General features: G+C 41.6%; 1 protein-coding gene across 2 annotated transcripts in view; it reads right to left on the bottom strand.

Annotated features, from left to right (window-relative positions):
* The window catches only part of SASS6 (SAS-6 centriolar assembly protein), a 131,261-nt gene that overhangs the window by 85,346 nt on the left and 24,510 nt on the right, over positions 1–21,405 (bottom strand). For both annotated transcript variants that reach the window (XM_077452833.1, XM_077452832.1), the window contains 4 exons: positions 5,072–5,256; positions 1,372–1,543; positions 1,209–1,286; positions 7–126 (listed from right to left, as the gene is read on the bottom strand). In XM_077452833.1, coding sequence (XP_077308959.1) covers positions 7–126; positions 1,209–1,286; positions 1,372–1,543; positions 5,072–5,256 — 555 coding nt within the window. The remainder of the gene's footprint in view (positions 1–6; positions 127–1,208; positions 1,287–1,371; positions 1,544–5,071; positions 5,257–21,405) is intronic.

The following is a 21,405-nucleotide window of genomic DNA, read 5'->3' as shown; positions in this document are numbered from 1 at the left end:
TTTTACCTGATGAGCTTTTTCTTTCTCACTTGTAATCTCTGTTGTATGCTGGCTGTGTAGTTCAGAAATCTTGTGAGAAGAGTCACTTTTTAATTTTTCCAGTTCACTGATTTTATCAGACAAAGCCTGCATAAAATACAAAACAAAAGAAAAATTAATGCGCTTAGAGTAAATACACAAGAATATATGTTTCAACAGCAAAACTGTTACACAGTAGACCAGCAGCTTTCCAAACCAACCAAGTTCTAAGAGCTTCCAAAAACAATAAAAGGATTGTGCATGGTCTACCAAAGGTGTAGAAATTGTACATTACTACTGATTTATCTAATGTTTGTCATCATAGGGAGCAGAGCTTGGAAATAATTGGCTTCCATAACGGTGTTGGTGGCAATTTAGGTGTGCAGTCGACAGTGTGTAGAGACTGTATGAGTGTTATGTCTAGTTGGTGGAACAGTATGCCCATTCCCTGCCTAACTCCGCCCGCCCACAACAACCTGCCCAACACTGGGAAAGTCACATAACGCTGATAGGGCCAAGTCTGTTTTGCATATTACACACCCCAGCTGTCAATCAAGACTTTGTTATGCAAAAAGAGTCTGCCCGATCGGAGGTATTGGCCAGAGGAATCCTGTGAACTGCTATACTCCTCCAACCATAATAATCAGCATTAAGTGGCAGAGCCACAAAAATAGGGGAGGCGACAGATCAATTATGTGTGTTAATCAGGTAATAATTTAGTGATGCTTACAACGTATGTGTGAATAATTTTAAAAAACTGCCTTTGGTGGTTTATAGCCCAACCACAACAAATCTCACTGAGTCTATGAGAAAGGAAAATAAAGTAAAAATAGAAGCTTCCTGAACCTTTCCCATTCTACTCCAAACTAAAATACATGTTGACTGATGATTCACTTATAACTACATATTTACAGTGGAACCTAAATTGGGAAAAAAATAGCTAGCAGGAAGACTAAACTAAAATCATTAATACACATTGAACCAGAATGCTGCGGCCATTTTCCTTATACACATTAGGAAGTTACAGATCAGCTATAACATTAAGAAGCCCACTGATTACTTGACTGTTTTGTTTTATTCTAGCAGTATTGTATGAGCATAATTCCAGGGTTCTGCAACATTCACATACACTCATCGCAAATATTCTTTTTTTTATTTTTATACATGATGCCTTTAAGTAATATAACCACCTGCTGAGCACAGACTAGCTGTCGGTTCAGATCTTCCTCTGTTTTCTTCAATGCTTGCTGTAATACACATTTTTCTTCCTGCACAACAAGAAGAAAATTTTAGGAAAAAATACAAAGAATGGAATTTCAATGTCTCGCTATTATGAGGAGTTTAGAGAACTACCTTAATACATCTTAAGCATGTTGCCAAGTATGTCTTTACTTCTACATCATTTGCTGGCTGGAAGCGTAGCGAAAGGTGCGTCAGGTGCTTAAATGAATTTGTCTCAACCACGTCCAGCTGTGCAGGTGAACTTCCCAAAACCGCGCCTGTATAAGATAACTGTAGAAGGAATCTGCAAATATATATATATAAATACGTCATTTTTTCGATTTTACAAGTATCCCCAAGTCATGTAACAAAATTAGGTCTCTTAAGAGATCGGACAGCACAAGTACATGAAACATTCAGGTCTCATTGACCGATTGCTTGCTGGATGAGCACTTTCTATTTAACTAGGTGTATATTAGATGTATAATCAGAAAAAATAAATAAATCTGGCTTCCACAAACTTATGCTCGTTAAACATGTTTTTTTTTATAGATATGTTTATTAATTTTAAAAGACATACATGCATACAAAAACAAAAAAAAAAAGGAAAAGAAAAAATAAACCTATTGCCCAACGTAGTGCACAGAAAAAGTGCTATGCACTCAACAAGCTCATTAAACATCTTTAAGAATAATATCTAATATTATTTAGGGATCCATTGCCTCTAACCATTTCCAAGTATAAATTATGTGTGTAATTAGGGCCGAAACTACTAATCGATTAATTGACAACCAATCGATTATGAAATGAATCGATTACTATTTTCATAATCGATTAATCGGCCACTAACCATGGATTAAAAAAAAAAAAAAAAAAATTAGCCCTTTATAGTACAAAGAGCAAATCGCTACTGTAAATCTTACTTTCACTGTCCCATAGTAAAAAATGAACCCCTTACATTAGAGATTTGGTCTTTTTGTACTAATTTTAGTTTTTTTAAACCCATTATGTGTTACTAAACATCTCCGGCCTGGGTCAAACCGCTGTTTTTTGGTGCTTTTTGCAGAAACACACTACAGTTCATTTATATGGTTTCCTATGGGACACGTTCACATTCACGATTTCTTCAGCTGCTGCATATTTGGAAAAGACAAGGACTTTTTTTTTTTAAATGCAAAACGGTGCGATTTTGTTTTTTTTGGTTCAATATACTTCAATGGAGACGCTGCAGAAAAGCATGTAATAATGAGTTTTTGCGGCAATTTGTGTTTTTTAATCTGCCCAACAACAAATTGGCCAAAAAAAAATATAAAAATGCAAGTCACAGCAAAATTACCTTTTTTATTTTAAGGTTATTAACCGATTAATCAAAACAATAAATCGGCCAACGAATAGATTATGAAAATAATCGTTAGTTGCAGCCCTATGTGTAATACAACTTGTTTTCCCACTTCATTCAGCAGGGAAGTATATGACTAACAGCAATGGATGCAGCCGCTCCTGGAACCGAAGAAAAAAAACATTAAGCCATCACAACATTTTAGCTGCATTTAGAAAACAGCCCCCAGAATTTTTTAGCTTAAATGAAAGGCTGGTGAGACATCAGAAGTCTACAAGACCTATGTCTCATTAAAAAAGAACCACATATTATAAAACACATAGGGGACTTTAACGTTTTAATGATAAAAAAGTGACAAAAAATAAAGTTACACCCAAGCTGTAAGAATACCTCCCCCAAATAAATGTTGCGCCCCTGTCCTGCCCTGCATACGCACAGACAGGAATGTTAGCACATTCACGTAAGAAAAAGTTGCTTGCACAACACTTTACATATCGCCCCGCACGGAGTGAGAGGAAGAATTCTAGGGCTATTGACGGATAACTCTAGTGATGGCTTGTACAGTGCTTTAAAGTGGTTCTAAAGGCTTTTTAGATTCACACATTCTATGCATGAAGGTAAAAAAACCTTCAGAATGTTCCCCCCAGCTCCCCTTAATACTACCCGATCCAGTGATGTGCACAAGAGCAGAGGCTCTCACACAGCAGAAGAAGCCAGGAGCACAGATGGGGGACCCAAGAAGAGGAGGATCAGGGGTGGCTCTGTGCAAAACCACTGCACAGAGCAGGTAAGTATAACATGTTTATTATTTTAATAATAAAAAAAAAAAAGTTGGTAGTAAAAAAGGTTAAAGCGGGAAAATCTAAATGCACCAAAACAAAAAAAAAAAAAAACAAAAAAAAAAAGCTGGGGAGGCAAAGGCTGTTTACACTTCCCAGGTGGCTTCTCCTGCATTTAGAAAAGCCAAAAGGAGCGACAGTATGAATGAGGCACAACCCCTTTCTCTTTGTCCTGGTGACCACTGTCATGATAAAAAAAAAAAAAAAAAAAAAAAAAAAAAAAGGGGGGGGGGGGGGGGGGGAAATCCACATTTTTAGGTTGTTACCTAATTATGTCTTCCAACCACCCCCCTTTTCCTGCTGCACTATTTTTGTACACTTCTGACACCAGGTTCATTAGTTACAATTTTTATCAGGTGGTGTCCAACTATATTCAGTGCTGTATTTTGGCTTAGGCGACACAGGACCTCTCCTGTTAGGACCTTTTGGACTAAAAATAGCACCTGTAAAGCGCCTCCCCTGCAGTCCCAGCATGAGTCCGAGTGCTTTCACACTGGGGCGCTGCGCTTGCAAGACGTTAGAAAAAGTCCTGCAAGCAGCATCTTTGGGGCAGTGTGGGAGCGCTGTATACACCTCTCCTCTACTGCCCCTGCCCATTGAAATGAACGGGCACCGCTGCCGAAGCGCCTGCAAAGCGTTTCAGCAGTGGCGCTTTTCAGGTGCATATAACCCTTTCTTCGGCCGCTAGCGGTTACAAGTGCCCTGCTATCGGCTGAAAGGCGCCGCTAAAACTAGCGTCACTTTACCGCCAACATGGCCTGCTGGCAGCGTGAAACCTTTCATAGCTACCTGTATGGCTAATGCTGCCTTCTGACATATGAAGAAAAGTGTAATTTCTGATCATAGATCAGGCTGGATTTTATTACCCATCCTCCTGACTACATTGAGCCCAGGTTCACACTGATGCAGGATAGAAATCGTGTGAGCTCAGCTGAACTTGCACAATTTCAAACTGGCAATGCAGTCCAACTTTTGGGGCGATTTGACAGACATCTTTGCAGGAACGATGTCTAGACGAATCGCACCACAAAATCACCAAATGTAGTGCAGGAACTACTTTTGTGAATTGGTGCATTGCCGCAAAGTTGGTGCCATTGCCAGCAATAACCGATTTGACATGTCAAATCACATTCCAAATCAGCCCAATGTGAACAGGTGCTTAAAGAGGAACTGCAGTCTGCTCACATAATTTGGTGTGATTAGAATACAATTGGAGACCACTGATGGGGCCTGCCTTGATGGGCACTGATGGGGGCCTGCCCTTGGTACCCACTTTTAATGTGCAGAGAGGAAGAGGTGGGGCTCCAAGAAGAAAAAATAGAACCTAAAGAGGAAGGGGTGTAGTTTACAGATGACAGGGCAGGTCTTAAACAGGAAGGGGCATGAAATTGACAAAGGGGTGGGTCATATTTAAATTAGGGGGTGCACAAGTTTAGTCAGACCTAGGGCAGCACAAAACCTAAATACACCACTGGCTATATTACCATGTTTGGTACAAAACCTGTGGAATGTTATAGCTCTGTATAATCACAGCACCTCCACAATGTTTTCATTTTTTTTTGGGGGAAAAAAAAACAATCAAAAATTCATTGATTTAAAGTACTAAGAGACTTCAGCAATACCTCATGCAACTTGCAATAAACATGTTCCTTACCTAGGTGCATCTTTGTTCTCCTCATTAACACACTGATGCAGTAAATCGATAAACTTTTGAGGAAATGCTGTGTAGTCTACCAGCAGACTCTGCTGTAACTTCAGGCTTTGGAAATCATCTTCAGAAATGACAAGATTATACAAAAAGAAAAGATCTGTATCATCTGTCATCCGAACAACAAGATCCTGCAGAAAAGGAAACAATGCATTAGTTAGAGAAGGACTAAAACAGGAGGCATAACTTAAATCTTAGCAGGTAGTGAAACATAAGTGTCTTTGCAGAAAAAAAGAAAAAGAAAGCTTAAAGTGATTGTAAAGTCAAGTTAAAAAAAAAAAAGGGAATATACATGTTATACTTACCACCTTGTGCAGTTGGTTTTGCAGAGCAGCCTGAATCCTCCTCGTCTGTGGTCCCTCTTTGCTGCTCCTGGCCCCTCCCTCCTGTCGAGTGCCCCCACAGCAAGTAGCTTGCTATGAGGACACCCGAGCCAAGTCACAGCTCCTTGTGTCCATTCAGACACAGAGCCCTAACCTGGCCCCGCCCCTCTCTCCCCTGATTCACTGACTGCACAGGGAGCCAATGGTGCCGGTGCTGCGTCTCAGCCAATCAGGAGGAGAGGCCTGGATGGCTAAGACACTTGTGGACACTGTTGGAGGGATGGGGCTCAGGTAAGTAATTAGGGGGTGCTGGGGAGGCTGCTAAACACAGAAGATTTGTATATCTTACTGCATTAAGGTAAAAAAAAAAAAATATATATATATATAACTTCTGCCTTTACAACTCTAACCCTAGGCACCAGGAAAAAATACCCTCTCAGTGGGGCCTCTCCACTCTAAGAAAAATGCTCATTAAAAGGCATGGTTTACACCTAAGCAGTTTGCTTTTGATCTGTTTCTACAGTGCCTTTTACACATGCGTTTTTTGGGCATAACCACTTCTGGACCGGCTCATGCCGATATACATTGGCACTTTGAAGAGGGATATCGTCGTTATGGCAACAGCTAGCTACCATAACCCCAGTATCCCCTTCTTCAGTGAGTGGTCTGGTTTCAGATAAAAGTGATCTCTGCAGCGGCTTTGCCACAAGATCACTTTTATCAGCGGCAGAAGGCCCCCCCCCCCCATGCCACTCTCTGACGCTTACTGGAGCCATCGGTAGTGACAGAGGTGATCAGGTCCTCTCTCTGGCTTAGTATGGAGATGAGTGATGGCCCCCACCCATCTCCACACCATTGCAGGGTGGAAGCGACGTCAAAACGCAACTTCCACCCATAGCTTGTAAAGAAACTTTTTTTTTTATTGCATTTTAGTGTAAATAGGAGATCTGAGGTCTTTTTGACCCCAGATCTCATATTGAAGAGGTTCTGTCATGCTTTTTTTTTTTCTATTACAAGGGATGTTTACATTTGACATTTTGACAGTTTTTTTTTTTTTTTTTTTTAAAAGAACAGTGTAAAAATAAAGTAAAATAAATCCCACGAGCTGGCGTGCAGAAGCAGACGCAAACATGAGCAGCATCTGCATATGAAAACGCTGTTCAAACCACATGTGAGATATCGCTGCGATCATTAGAGCGAGAGCAATAATTCTATGGAGATTTTTAGGGGGAAAGTTTGTCGCCATTCCATGAGCGGGCGCAGTTTTGAAGCGTGACATGTTGGCCATCAATTTACTCGGCGTAACATTTTTCACAATATATATATAAAAAATAAAAATTTGGGCTAACTTTACTGTTTTTTATTTTTATTTATTTATTTTTTTTCCATTTTATTCTCTAGGGCGTTAGGAAAAAAATATATGTTTGGAGGTTCTAAGCAATTTTCTAGCAAAGAAAGTGTTTTTAACTTGTAAACACCAAATCTCAGGAAGAGGCTCGGTCCTTAACTACTTCCCACCCGGCCAATGTGTATATATACGGCCAGGTGGGAGCCGCCTCCTTCTGACTGGACATTCAGGAGCGTGCCGCGATCCCGATGCGCTCATGTCACCCGGACACGGCGCATCTCGGATCGGCAGGAGAGCTCTGTGATTGACCCTCCTGATCACATGATGGCCGTGTCCAATCACAGCCGTCATGTGATGTAAACAAACAGCCGGTTGCTAGGCAATCGGCTCTCCTCACACGGAAGTCGCTGCAGCCGGCTGGTGATCTGTGAGTATGAGCTGTTTTTACAGCTTTTTACTCACTGATCACCAGTCTAGTATAAAACACATGTCCCCAAATAATAAAAACACATGTCCCCCACATATGTCCCACTAAAAATCACATGTCCCAATGATTATCTGCACACGTCCGTGATCACCTGCGCACATCTGTACATGATCATTTGCGTACATATGTCAGTGATCACACAAACCAATTATTATACACTTGAGAGCCGGTTCACACAGGGGGCGACTCAGATCCGACTTCCGGTAGCCTCTAGTCACCTCAGGTCGGACAACATGTAAAAATCAAGTGAATGAGAGCCGTCTTAATGCACGCTACTGAAGTCGCTCCGACTTCAGAAAAGGTTCCTGTACTACTTCAATCCGACTTGTAGGCGACTGGTACCCGTTGATTTCAATGGAGGTCGCCTCCAAGTCGGATCTCCGTCTATACGGAGGCGACTCTCACGGAATTATCAGCTCTGAGGGGGGAACTCCCACGGCAAAATTTCTGAAAAAAATTTGGCGTGGGTTCCCCTCAGAGCGGCGCTCGTTCATCTCCACCCCCTTTCCTGGGCGGCCGGGTAGCGTGCTCAGAAAAGGGTCTGGTATGCATCTGGGGGGGACCCCCACGCCATTTTTTCGGCGTAGGTGGTTCCCCGTAGAATCCATACCAGACCTAAGGGCCTGGTATGCTCTCGGAGGGGGAACCCACGCCAAAAAACGTTTTCATAAATTTGGCGTGGAGTTCCCCCCTTCAGAGCTCATTCTCCGATTGGCCACGGCAAAAGTCGCCTGGCCTGGGGCGACAAAGTCGTGTTGTAAGTCGCCCCATGTCGTGTCTAAGTCACGTTCAAGTCGTCTCCAAGTTGCCTCACAAAGTCGTCCTGGAAGTCATGTCGCCCCTGTGTGAACCGGCTCTAACTGAATTTTTTTTTTTTTTACCAAAAACACGTAGCAGAATACATTTTGGCTTAAATTATGACAAAATTCGATTTTATTGCATTTCTTTTAAAATAGAAAGAAGAAAATATTGTTTTTTTCCCCAAATTCCCGCTCTTTTTGCGCTTATATCGCAAAAAATAAAAAACTGAGTCGTGAATAAATACCACCAAAATAAAGCTATTTGTGCGAACTAAATGATAAAAATTTAATTTGGGTACAGTGTAGCATGACCGTGTAATTGTCATTGAAAGTGCGAGAGCGATGAAAGCTGAAAATTGGGCTGGGAAGGAAGGGGGCGAAAGTGCCCTGTATTGTAGTGGTTAAAGTGGTTGAACACAAAACGCAGCAAAAAAAAAAAAAAAAAAAAACAGCAAAATACAAAAAAACGCAGCAAAAAACGCACTACATGCTTTTTCTGCAGCTTCTCCATTAAATTCTATTTACCGTTTTATGTTTAAAAAGTTCCTGACCCTTTCCAAAAAAAAAAAAAAAAAAAAAAAAAAAAAAAAAAAAGCATAATGTGAATGTGTCCCATATGTAAACCATGTTAACCACTTGCCGACCGCTGTCGGCAAATATGCTTCGGCTGAATGACCCGTACGTTACTTTGAATTTCCCGTCATGTGCACGCCTGCCACGAGCTCCATGACCGTGCCCGCGGCGGAGATACCCGCGATCGTGTCACGGAGGTGAACGAGGAGATGCCAATGTAAACAGCATCTCCCCGTTCCGTCTAATAACAGAACACTGATCGCCTGCCCCCTGTCATCGGGAGCAGCAATCAGTGTCACATCACACACAGCCCATCCCCCAGTTAGAAACACTCCCCTAGGACACACTTAACCCCTCCCCGCCCCCTATTGGTTAACCCCTTCACTGCCGGTGACATTTTCACAGTAATCAATGCAATTTTATAGCATTGATCGCTGTATTAATGCCAATGGTCCCATAAATGTGTCAAATTTGTCCGATGTGTCCGCCATAATGTCGGCGTCACAATAAAAATTGCTGATCGCCGACATTACTAGTAAAAACAGGATTTTTAAAATAGCTTACCTGTAAAATCATTTTCTTTGATGTACATCAGGGGACACAGAACCATAGTACTTACTATGTGGGTTATAGGGCCACTGATAGGTGATGGACACTGGCACGCCCTAAGGCAGGAAGTGTACTCCCTATATAACCCCTCCCACTACTGGGAGTCCTCAGTTTTGTAGCCAAGCAATACAAGTGTATACCAAGAAGGGAGGGACCTCTATTTCCCCTGATGTACATCAAAGAAAAGGATTTTACAGGTAATCAGTTCTAAAAATCCCGTTTTCTTTTCTTATATCAGGGGACACAGAGCCATAGTACTTAATATGTGGGATGTCCCATAGCAATGGCAACTGATGGGAGGGAGACAACAAAAAAACAGGAAGCCAGAGGACTCATACTGCAGCCTGCAGTATACTGCGCCCAAAGGCAATATCCTCATGACCTTTACAATCAATTTGATAAAATCTGATAAATGTATGAACAAAAGACCAAGTCGCGGCCTTACAGATCTGAGCCATAGAGGCCTGATGATGCACCACCCAAGAGGCATAAATCGCCCTGGATGAGTGTGCTCTAACATAATCACTTGACAAATCCATCTGGTAAAAATAGTGGATTTTGACGCTGCTTGTCCACATTTTGGACCCTCTGGCAGTACAAACAAAACATGTTTTGCGAACCTGAGCGGTCGCCTTTAAATAGACTCTGATCGCTCTTACTACATCAAGGGAATGTAGTGCCTTCTCTTCCCTAGATTGAGGCTCTGGGAGAAAGAAGAAATAATATCTTGGTTTAAATGAAAACCCGTTACCACTTTTGGTAGGCAAACCACCTCATCCTTATGCATGACCAAATATGGCTCTTTACAAGACAGAGCTGCTAGTTCTGATACTCTTCTAGCAGAAGAAACGGCAACCAAAAAGATTCTCTCTGGTCAAAAAGAACTAAGGGAATTTCTCGTAAAGGCTCAAACAGCCGATTCAGCAAAGCCGATAAGACCAATTTTAAATCCCATTTAGAGGTGCCTTGATAGGGGGATTCATTTGTGTTACCCCCTGAATAAGCTATGCACCAAGAGTGCAAAGCAAGATGACATTGAAATTACAATGACAAGGCCGGGATCTGGCTTTTGATAGAAGTCAAGGTCAGCTTCATTTCAGATCCCATAAGCAGGAAATCAGGGATCCTGCCTATGACATACTTCCTGGGGTGCCAACCCCTGGATCCACACCAAAAAACATATGCCTTCCAGATGCTATAGTAAGTGATTCTGGAAGCCGGCTTCCTGGCATTAATCAAAGTAGACACTACCGAAGAGATCACCCACAATCTTTTATAAAGTGGGATTCAACAGTCAAACCCGTTAAATTTTTTGTCCGTAAGGTAGGATGAAAATACCAGACCGAAGGACTCCTACTGCCATCTATATGGTCTCAGTAAATCAAGATCTTCTGGGACCCACTGGGGCCACCAGAATCCTCCTTTCGTTCCTGCTTAATCCTGCGGAAAAGGCACGGAAGTAGCAGAACTAGAGGAAATGCATAGATCAGTGAAAACGTATCCCATTGGAAGACTAATGCGTCTGTTCCGCCTGCTAGCGGATCTCTTGTTCTACACAAAGTTGTCAACTTTGGGAGGTGGAGCTACACACCAGCTGAAGGCCGTGGCCGGAGGCGTGCATCCCCAGAGGCGAGCTGAAAGCATGTCTGTAGCGTGCTAGTGACAAGGAGTTCCCGGAGCCCAAGTACCTGCCGTCAGATTCCAGTATAGAGCCAGATGCAAAGAAGTCTGCTAGACGAGCACAGCTGAAGCGGAGGAGGGAGGTGACGAAGGTCGGTGGAAGGAGGAGTGATCCGGGACCCCCGGTGTGAGGGACGTGGATCAGTGTGGAGATTGCCTGCCGAGCCTTTCCCATGAGAGAGAGCATCTGACTCCGAAACCCGAAAAGAGAGAAAGACGTCAGCGAGGCGGCATAGAGGTGGTAAGGGGGAGAGAGAAAGTGGGTTGCAGCCATAGCTATACAGTTGTATTGCGGTGGACTTAAGATTTGAGATTTGAAGCTTGGGGGAAAACAAGAAATCTCTGCTTACTCCGCTTACTTTCCACTGACTGCTGCGGGAGGCTGGATGAGGTTGAAATTTCTCCTGCCTATAGAACAATTAAAACCAGCATATGTTTCTATTGCCGCCACTGGTCTCCCTAAAAAAACGTTAATTGGATGAGGGATCTGCTGTCTTTCTCCCCTTCTTTTTTGTTGAGCTTTAGGGAAATGTGAATTGAGACGAACTGCACTGAAGTGCAGAGACCGCTGAAGATAGCTGAAGTAAGAAAGCATTGATCTATACAAAAAACCCCCTTCTTTTTTAGTGGAATATAGGATATACTGCTGCAGGAATTGGGGGAGTCTGAGCTGTGGAACCTACATGAATGTATAAATTATAAACATTTATTGTCTGAAGTAGCCATTTATGAATTAAATATAAATTGTGGGCGAAGGCTCCTGGTGAAACTATTGGATAATATCTTCTCTCTTTCCCTCCCAGATGATCAGACATTAGGACATATGAATATCTGATATATATATTTTTTTTTCTACAGCTGAAATCTCTGGACATTACTGGATATCACTTCCTTAAATTATCAACTGATTGGATATGTGGACATGTGATATAATTGTTTATTGTCATTTATATGGGGTTGTTTTTTTCTCCCCTGCATCATTTTGTCCCCCCCCTTAATTTTTTTGGTAGATAAAAAGGCGTATGATTTGGTTTAGGTACGCTCTAGGAAGTTAAGGGAAATAATAAATAACTACTTTAATCCTTATAAGTGTTCCCCCCCCCCATTCCGCTCCCCCCTCCTTTTCCCCTCCCCAGCCCTAGGTTTGATTTATCTCCCTTCCCCCCAAAAAGTGAATTTTTTTAAAAAAATTTAATATTTTGCACTTTCTGCATCTTTTGCATTTTTTTTTTATTGATTTTTTTGTGGATTTGCACATCTTTGCACTTTTGCATCTTGAGCACTACCTGCACTTTTTGCGGACTTTGACTGACAGTGCCTTGTTTTTTTTCTCTGACACATTTTTTTGCGATATTTTGCACTTTTTGCATGCGTTGCACTTTCGCAGTTATTATTTTTATTAATTTTTTTACACTTTAGCGGATCTGCACTAGCTGTGCCTGAGTTTCTTTTTCTTCTTAAAGGGTGTTTTCTATATCTATAAAAAAAACTTATAACTGTTGGGATATATACTATGATTTATAACTCGTGCTTTTGGAAAATTGTAAACCACCAAGAAAATATTCTGTACAATTGATCGTATATAGCACGTTAGCACTTTAGCACCAGGCGGGGAGGGAGAGAAGAATAAAAGGGAGTAGACAGGGAAAAGGTGCCTGTTACCTAGAGATTATAATAATTATAGCTTTTGGAGGAGATTAGGCAGGTGAACAAAGTAAGACAGCATTAACATTTATCAGCGTAAACTCGAAAGCTATATTGTGGAGAGAGGGGTAAGAGGGTACAATGGTAAGGAGCGGAGCTAAAGCGGGTCAAATAGAAAGTGGGAAAGGGAATTCTATAAAAACTTATATGGCCCAGGGCAGAGGAGATCAGAGGGGGGAACAGGACGTGGAAAGGGGGGGAGGGAATGCCCTATGCCCAGGAAAGACAGAAAAGCATAAATCCCCATATAGAAGGAATAACCCCACAGAAAGGTTCGAGAGAACGACATCAGCAAAAGGAGTTGGGAAAAATGTGGGAATTAGAAAAGGAAGGAGTTAATCCCCAATCACTCCCTACTAAACAGGACATGGCAGAAATGTTGTCACATCTAGAAGGTATGATTAAAGGTGAATTAAAAGCAACTCGTGCAGATATTCAGAATGTCTTAAAGAGGGTAGAAGAATCGGAAATACAATTAGAAGAACAAAAAAAAGCCATCTTGGAACTACAGAAAAGGGCGGACTTGGATTGGACAGAAATGAGAGACATTAGATATAAATTGGAGGATCAGGAAAACAGGAATAGACGAAATAACCTAAGAATCCGCGGCTTGCCAGAATCTGTAAGAAGTACTGAGTTGGAGACAGCGCTTCGTGAAGTGTTTAACAAAATAAATGAAAAGAGAAGTAATATCTCACATAGCTTTTGATAGACTACATAGAATACAAAGGTGAAGTTAAGATCTGAGATGGAGAGAGATGCAATAGTGAGATTTACCCAGTATGAAGTAAAACAACAAGTCCTGCAAGACGCGAGAAGTTCTGAAGCCATTAAATATGAGGGAGCTACGTTGCTTATTTTTTCTGATCTTTCACAAGAGACACTGAGCCGCAGAAGGGCCCTTAAACCTTTAATAAATCAAACTACAAGAGAAGAAGATTACTTACAGATGGGGTTTTCCAGCATGCCCGATAGCTAAAAATCAGGGAATATCAGCTACTTTACAATTCCCAGAGGATTTGAAAGAATTTTGTAATAAATTAGATATGCCAATCTAGAAAACTGGGAGAAGAAGCCCCCAGATTGGCTAAAATTGAGAGACCAACCTTGGACTAGAGCATAGCGCTCTTAAGAGGGGAGGAGAAGGGGTAGGAAGAGGAAAAATCTGCGCAAACGTACAAATATATAATAGGTTTTGGGGTACGAATAAGGCAGGAAAGGTAAGGAAAGAAGAAAGAAAAGGGAAGAGATAGAATTCTTAGGGCAGGGACGAATTTAAGTAGGCTCGCCTCGGGGGGAGGAGTGTGGCCGCATGCTTCCCCTGGGACCACCCCCGAAAGGGGGTGAGGCCCGGGGGCCCATTCGGACACTTATAATCCCTAAAGGAAGGTCCAACCAGGGCTGGGATCTTGTAATAGGTGCTAGTCTGGAGGACGATAACATTTATATTCAATGTACAGAGGGTAGGGAGGAGGGAGGGGAGATATGGTTGGGGTAGAATATGTTTTTTCACATTGGTTACTGTACGGTGTATTGACTGGATCGATCCTGGTAAAAAAAAAAAATTCTTTTTGATTTTGGCTTCGTGATGGAACATTTACGGATGAGGTTTAATTCCTGTGAAAAATGGCCCCCCTGAAGATTGTTACATATAATGTGAGAGGGCTAAACAGCCCCAACAAGAGGTACCAGATCTCACAGGAACTGAAAAAGTGGTCTTCAAATATTGTTTTTCTACAAGAGACTCACCTTAAAATGGTCACCTAGTAGTGGTTTGAATTCTAAAAATTACCCAACCTGGTTCCATGGATATTCCTCTAGTAAGAGGTCTACAGGAATTGTCATTGGATTTGATAGAAATACTCCCTTTACTCTAAAAGCCATGGAATCAGATTTTTAAGGGAGGTACTTACTTATTAAAGGCTCTATTTTTAATAAAATGTACACATTGGTTAATGTCTACTGCCCCAATTCTCTTCCCTGCCCTTTTTTTGGGAAAGTATTGAATAAATTAGAACGTTTTAAGGAGGGAGGGGTGATCATGGCAGGGGATCTTAACTTTGTATTTGACCCAGCCCTGGATGCCCAACCTCCATCTTTACGGTCAGAAGGCAAATATTTTAAGGTAATGAAACAAAAAATTGCATCAGCAGCAATTGGTTGAGGTATGGAGAATTGTGCATCCAAGGGGGAAGGATTTCACTTATTCTCAGGCGCATTGTTCCTACTCAAGAATTGACTATATTTTTCTAGATCATCAGCTCCTAAAGGGGTTGAGGGAAGTAGAAGTGAAGTCAATAACCCTATCGGATCATGCTCCCGTCATGGCCACACTGGACTTAGAAGATATACCGGATAGGCAAAGATTATGGTTGGATGAGTCTCTCTTACATGACCATAAAATATTCGAGGCTCTAGAAATGGATTTGAATTTATTTTTTAAAGAAAACAATGTAGAGAATATTACACCAACGGTCTTGTGGGAGACTCATAAGGTATATACGAGAGGAAGATTGATTGCGGAAGCAGCCAAAAAAAGGAAAATATGGATAGCGCGAAAACTACTGATTTTACAGGAAATCCAGGAGTTGGAACAGTTACATAAAGGGTTAAACGACCATAAAATAATGGTTGAATTAACAGGAAAACAGGAAGCATTGAGAGAGCTATTAGAGCAGGAAACTAGGCAGGTCTTTTTGAAGTCTGCCAAAAGGCAATATGAATTTGGTAACAAATCGGGCAGAGTTCTAGCAGGGGTAATTAAACCTAGAAGAAACTATAATTATATTGCAAAAATTAAAGACAAGAAGGGAGTAAATGAAATATTCAACAAGAGACATTAGTAACATCTTCTCAGAATACTATCAGCTATTATATAAGGTGAATGACAGCCAGGACCCCAAGGATAAACAAAATAGAAGGGGAAAAAAAAAATCGACAATATCTTCGGAAGGTAGAGCTACCGAGGATAAAAGAGGAGGATGCTGGTATACTCGATAGGGATATGGCGGAAATAGAGAGGGCAATCAAGGATAGCAAGAATGGGAAAAGTCCAGGGCCCGATGGGTATACGTCACTATACTTTAAAAAGTTTATGGGACCTTTGACACCTTATTTCCATCAGTATATGAATTCAATTGGGGGAGGAAGAGAGATACGCAAGGAAGCTCTGGGGGCCTTTATAACTATATTAGCAAAAGGAAGGGAAAGACCCAACATTATGTTCCAGCTTTAGACCCATCTCTCTGATTAAGGAGGATGTAAAAATGTATGCAATGATCCTGGCTGAGAGACTGAAACAATATATGCCAAACTGCATAGAAGGAGATCAGGCAGGCTTTGTACCAGGGAGGGAGGCGAGGGACAATATTTTGAGGACAACCCTTTTAATGCATGAAGCTAAAAAGAGGAAGCAGTCTTCCCCTTTTCTATCGGTAGACGCTGAAAAGGCCTTTGATAGGTTCGAGTGGGAATATATGCTGCAGACACTACATAAATTTGGCTTTGGCCCAAGAATGTTAAGGTGGATAGAGGCTTTATATTCCAACCCCACAGCTCAGATTCAGGTGAATGGAACTTTATCAAATTCTTTCATGGGACACGTCAGGGATGCCCACTTTCTCCTTTACTTTTTATATTCTCTTTGGAACCTCTTTTGGCATCCATAAGAGCGAATTATGAAATTGAAGGAATAAAGGTCTTAGGGAATGAGCATAAGATATCTGCATTCGCAGATGATATTATGCTTTATATAACGAATCCTAAGCAGTCTCTCCCTAGGATCCTGCAGGAGTTAGACGAATACGGGAGTGTCTCGAATTTTAAGATTAATAGGGAGAAAACTGAGATACTAAATGTCTATACTTCCCCAAAGGAGAGAAGAGAACTTAGAGCTCTTTTCCCCTTTGTGTGGAAAGAGAGGGGCCTAAAGTATTTGGGAGTATACTTGACATCACTAGCAGATTTATATCAGGATAACCATCTTCCTCTCCTAAATAGAATTAAACAAGATCTTAACCACTTTCAGACCGGACCATTTTGCTGGTCAAAGACCAGACCACTTTTTGCGATTCGGCACTGCGTCGCTTTAACTGACAATTGCGCGGTCGTGCAACGTGGCTCCCAAACAAAATTAACGTCCTTTTTTTCCCACAAATAGAGCTTTCTTTTGGTGGCATTTGATCACCCCTGCTTTTTTTTTTTTTGCTCTATAAACAAAAATAGAGCGACAATTTTGAAAAAAAAAAACAAATTTTTTACTTTTTGTTATAATAAATATCCCCCAAAAATATATAAAAAAACATTTTTTTCCCTCAGTTTAGGCCGATACGTATTCTTCTACATATTTTTGGTAAAAAAAATAAAAAATAAAAAAAAAATAAAAAAAAAAATCGCAATAAGCGAATATTGGTTTGCGCAAAAGTTATCGCGTTTACAAAATAGGGATCGTTTTATAGCATTTTTATTAATTTTTTATTTTATTTTTTTTTACTAGTAATGGCGGCAATCAGCGATTTTTATTGTGACTGCGACATTGTGGGGGACCCATCGGACATTTTTGACACATTTTTGGGACCATTGTCATTTATACAGTAATCACTGCTATATAAATGCAGTGATTCCTGTGTAAATGACACTGGCAGTGAAAGGGTTAACCAGTGGGTGGCAGTGTAGGGGTTAAGTGTTCCTAGGGGTGTGTTACTAACTGTGGGGGGGTTGGGCTTTCATTTAGTGAACACTGATCTCTGCTCCAATCACATGGAGCAGAGATCAGCGTCACTAGTTGCTAGGCAGAATGGAGAAATGCTGTTTACACGGCATTTCCTCCATTCAGCCGTCCCGTGAGACGATCGCGGGTATGCCCGTGGCGATCGAGTCCGCGGGTCCCGCGACCAGACTCACGGGGGTCCCAACCAGTGCGGGAGCGCGCCGTCGGCGGCGCGCTCCCAATGGCAGGGCGGCATTGAAGATTGGACGTACATGTACGCCAATATGCCTGCCCGTGCCATTCTGTCGACGTACATCGTCGTGCGCTGGTCGGGAAGTGGTTAAAGGATACCCAGCACATAGACTGTCATGGTTCGGTAGGACAAGTGTAATTAAAATGATGATCCTTCCAAAAGCTTTATATATCTTCCAAAGTCTCCTGATTAATGTCCCAAGGGCTTATTTTAAAATTATTAAATCCTTGAACCAGAAATTCATATGGAATAGAAGAGGAAGTCGTATTTCCTATAAGACAATGAGTAGACCTAAGGAAAAGGGAGGGATATCCCTTCCAGACTTTCAAAAATACCATATAGCAGCGGTAGTGAGGAGAATTTTGGATTGGGTTTACAATGCCTCATATAAAAAATGGGTATTACTAGAAGATAACATGAGTAAAGTTGCCCTGAGTCAGACCATCTGGATTCCAATGAAGTTCAGAGGTCTCCCTAGAGGAATATCCCCGATTACAATGGAAACATTAAGAGCATGGGATGGGGTACTTAAAGGTACAGTAGGACAAAATAATAGCCCCCTAATGCCCCTGTCAGGAAATAATTATTTTCCCCCGGGGAAAGAAAATAAAATGTTCTTAAAATGGACCCATAGGGACCAACTGAGATTAAGGGACGTGATAAAAGTAAATAGCTTGTGTTCCCTAGCGGAGTTACGAGAGAAATACGGTAGAACACCGTGGGACGGATGGAGGTATAGACAACTCCAACACTTTGTAGAGTCCCTCCCTAAACCTCTCCGCTCAGGTGATAGCTTAAATCCCTGGGAAAAATTGATTGACCGAGGGGGAATGGGTAGACAGGGGATCTCTAAAATATATAGGATCTTAAAGAGGAAGTAAACCCTTCCAAACAACTTGGACCTACAGGTAAGCCTAGATTAAGGCTTACCTGTAGGTCCAAGCAATATCTCCTAAACCTATATGGTTTAGGAGATATTTGCCCGAAAATGGGCACCGCTGTCTACGGTGCATGCGCCGTAGACAGCGGCGCGCAGGCGCACTAAATGCGGCAAATCCATGAATGGATTTGCCTAATTTGTCGACTCCCGTGCGCATGCGCGGGAGTGACGTCATCGCGGCTTCGCCGAGTGGCAGCGGCGGAGCTGCGAGACGCGACTCCCGTGCGCATGCGCGGGAGTGACGTCATCGCGGCTTCGCCGCTGTGATTCGTCGGAGCTGCGAGACGCCACCAGCAACATGGATGCGGCGGACTACAGGGATCAGCGGCGACTTCGCTGGCTCCTGTGTCAGGCAAGTGACACATAATGAGCTACTATGCGATGCATAGTCGTCCATTATGCTTTACCTTTGCAGGGAAAAAAAGAGGAAGTAAACCCATCAGGGTTTACTTCCTCTTTAATAACTTTGATGGAGGATGAGGCTATGTCACCTCTGGGGAGATGGGAAGGCGAACTGAATCAATCAATTTCGTAAAAATTGAAAGGGAAAGTCATGGACTATATCCATTCCAGTTCAATGGATACAAGGACAAAGGAAATGAATTATAAACTAATGGTTAAGTGGTATTATGTTCCATCTAAAATGCATAAAATGAATCATGACCCATCAACCTTATGCTGGAGAGAATGTGGGAAGGAGGGAACTCATGCCCATATATGGTGGCAATGTAGCTTAATTCAGTCATACAGGGAAGAAGTGCTGGGCCTAATTAAAGTGATTGATGGGACGGAAATAGAACTGGATCCCTGGAAATGCTTGTTCCATGCGACCGAGGGCCCTAGGGAAAAAATATAGGACAGCACTTACCCCATTTTTGCTGAATGCAGCGAAAGCATTGATTCCGAGATATTGGAAAGTAAAGGAAATACCAGGGGTAGGAGAGTGGTTGAGGGAAATAGATAGAATGAGGATTATGGAAGAACTAATATATCTTCAAAGGGGGGTAGGAACAAGATTCCAGGATACTTGGAGGAATTGGCTGGAATTTAGAAAGTCCTCAACTTATTTGGGAATTATGGGGGATGGGGAGAGCTTATAGGGGTCTGTCGTTGGATGTCTCCATAACCCATGCCTTTTTTTTTTCCTCTCTTGAACACTTTTTGCTCCCTGTTGGTGGTTTGCATGTGGATTTTGTGATCTCAAGTGGAATTTTGAACTAAAGTGGGGAGTTAATAACCAGGAGTTGTGCTTTTAACTGCTTCTGCTTGCAAGTGTTGTTTTTAGGGGTGTTTTTATCTATTTTTCCCCTCCTTTATTTGCTAGCAGTTTTTAAAAGACCTTTTTTCTGTCACTTTTTAAACAGCATTTTTTTTTTTTCTCTTTCTTCCTGCTAATTGAGGGGAGGGGTTAATTGTTCACAGGTGTATAAAGGTAGGTATACAAACTCCCCAAAGAGCTTGCTCCCTGTTGGTGGTTTGCATGTGGATTTTGTGATCTCAAGTGGAATTTTGAACTAAAGTGGGGAGTTAATAACCAGGAGTTGTGCTTTTGACTGCTTCTGCTTGCAAGTGTTGTTTTTAGGGGTGTTTTTATCTATTTTTCCCCTCCTTTATTTGCTAGCAGTTTTTAAAAGACCTTTTTTCTGTCACTTTTTAAACAGCATTTTTTTTTTTTTCTCTTTCTTCCTGCTAATTGAGGGGAGGGGTTAATTGTTCACAGGTGTATAAAGGTAGGTATACAAACTCCCCAAAGAGCTTGCTCCCTGTTGGTGGTTTGCATGTGGATTTTGTGATCTCAAGTGGAATTTTGAACTAAAGTGGGGAGTTAATAACCAGGAGTTGTGCTTTTGACTGCTTCTGCTTGCAAGTGTTGTTTTTAGGGGTGTTTTTATCTATTTTTCCCCTCCTTTATTTGCTAGCAGTTTTTAAAAGACCTTTTTTCTGTCACTTTTTAAACAGCATTTTTTTTTTTTTCTCTTTCTTCCTGCTAATTGAGGGGAGGGGTTAATTGTTCACAGGTGTATAAAGGTAGGTATACAAACTCCCCAAAGAGCTTGCTCCCTGTTGGTGGTTTGCATGTGGATTTTGTGATCTCAAGTGGAATTTTGAACTAAAGTGGGGAGTTAATAACCAGGAGTTGTGCTTTTGACTGCTTCTGCTTGCAAGTGTTGTTTTTAGGGGTGTTTTTATCTATTTTTCCCCTCCTTTATTTGCTAGCAGTTTTTAAAAGACCTTTTTTCTGTCACTTTTTAAACAGCATTTTTTTTTTTTCTCTTTCTTCCTGCTAATTGAGGGGAGGGGTTAATTGTTCACAGGTGTATAAAGGTAGGTATACAAACTCCCCAAAGAGCTTGCTCCCTGTTGGTGGTTTGCATGTGGATTTTGTGATCTCAAGTGGAATTTTGAACTAAAGTGGGGAGTTAATAACCAGGAGTTGTGCTTTTGACTGCTTCTGCTTGCAAGTGTTGTTTTTAGGGGTGTTTTTATCTATTTTTCCCCTCCTTTATTTGCTAGCAGTTTTTAAAAGACCTTTTTTCTGTCACTTTTTAAACAGCATTTTTTTTTTTTTTTCTCTTTCTTCCTGCTAATTGAGGGGAGGGGTTAATTGTTCACAGGTGTATAAAGGTAGGTATACAAACTCCCCAAAGAGCTTGCTCCCTGTTGGTGGTTTGCATGTGGATTTTGTGATCTCAAGTGGAATTTTGAACTAAAGTGGGGAGTTAATAACCAGGAGTTGTGCTTTTGACTGCTTCTGCTTGCAAGTGTTGTTTTTAGGGGTGTTTTTATCTATTTTTCCCCTCCTTTATTTGCTAGCAGTTTTTAAAAGACCTTTTTTCTGTCACTTTTTAAACAGC

Source organism: Lithobates pipiens, unplaced genomic scaffold, assembly GCF_037356315.1.
Source record: "Lithobates pipiens isolate NorthernLeopardFrog02 unplaced genomic scaffold, aLitPip1_a1.2 Scaffold_23, whole genome shotgun sequence".
In the NCBI taxonomy this organism is placed as follows: Eukaryota; Metazoa; Chordata; class Amphibia; order Anura; family Ranidae; genus Lithobates; species Lithobates pipiens.
This window is presented reverse-complemented; position numbering and strand designations above follow the sequence as displayed.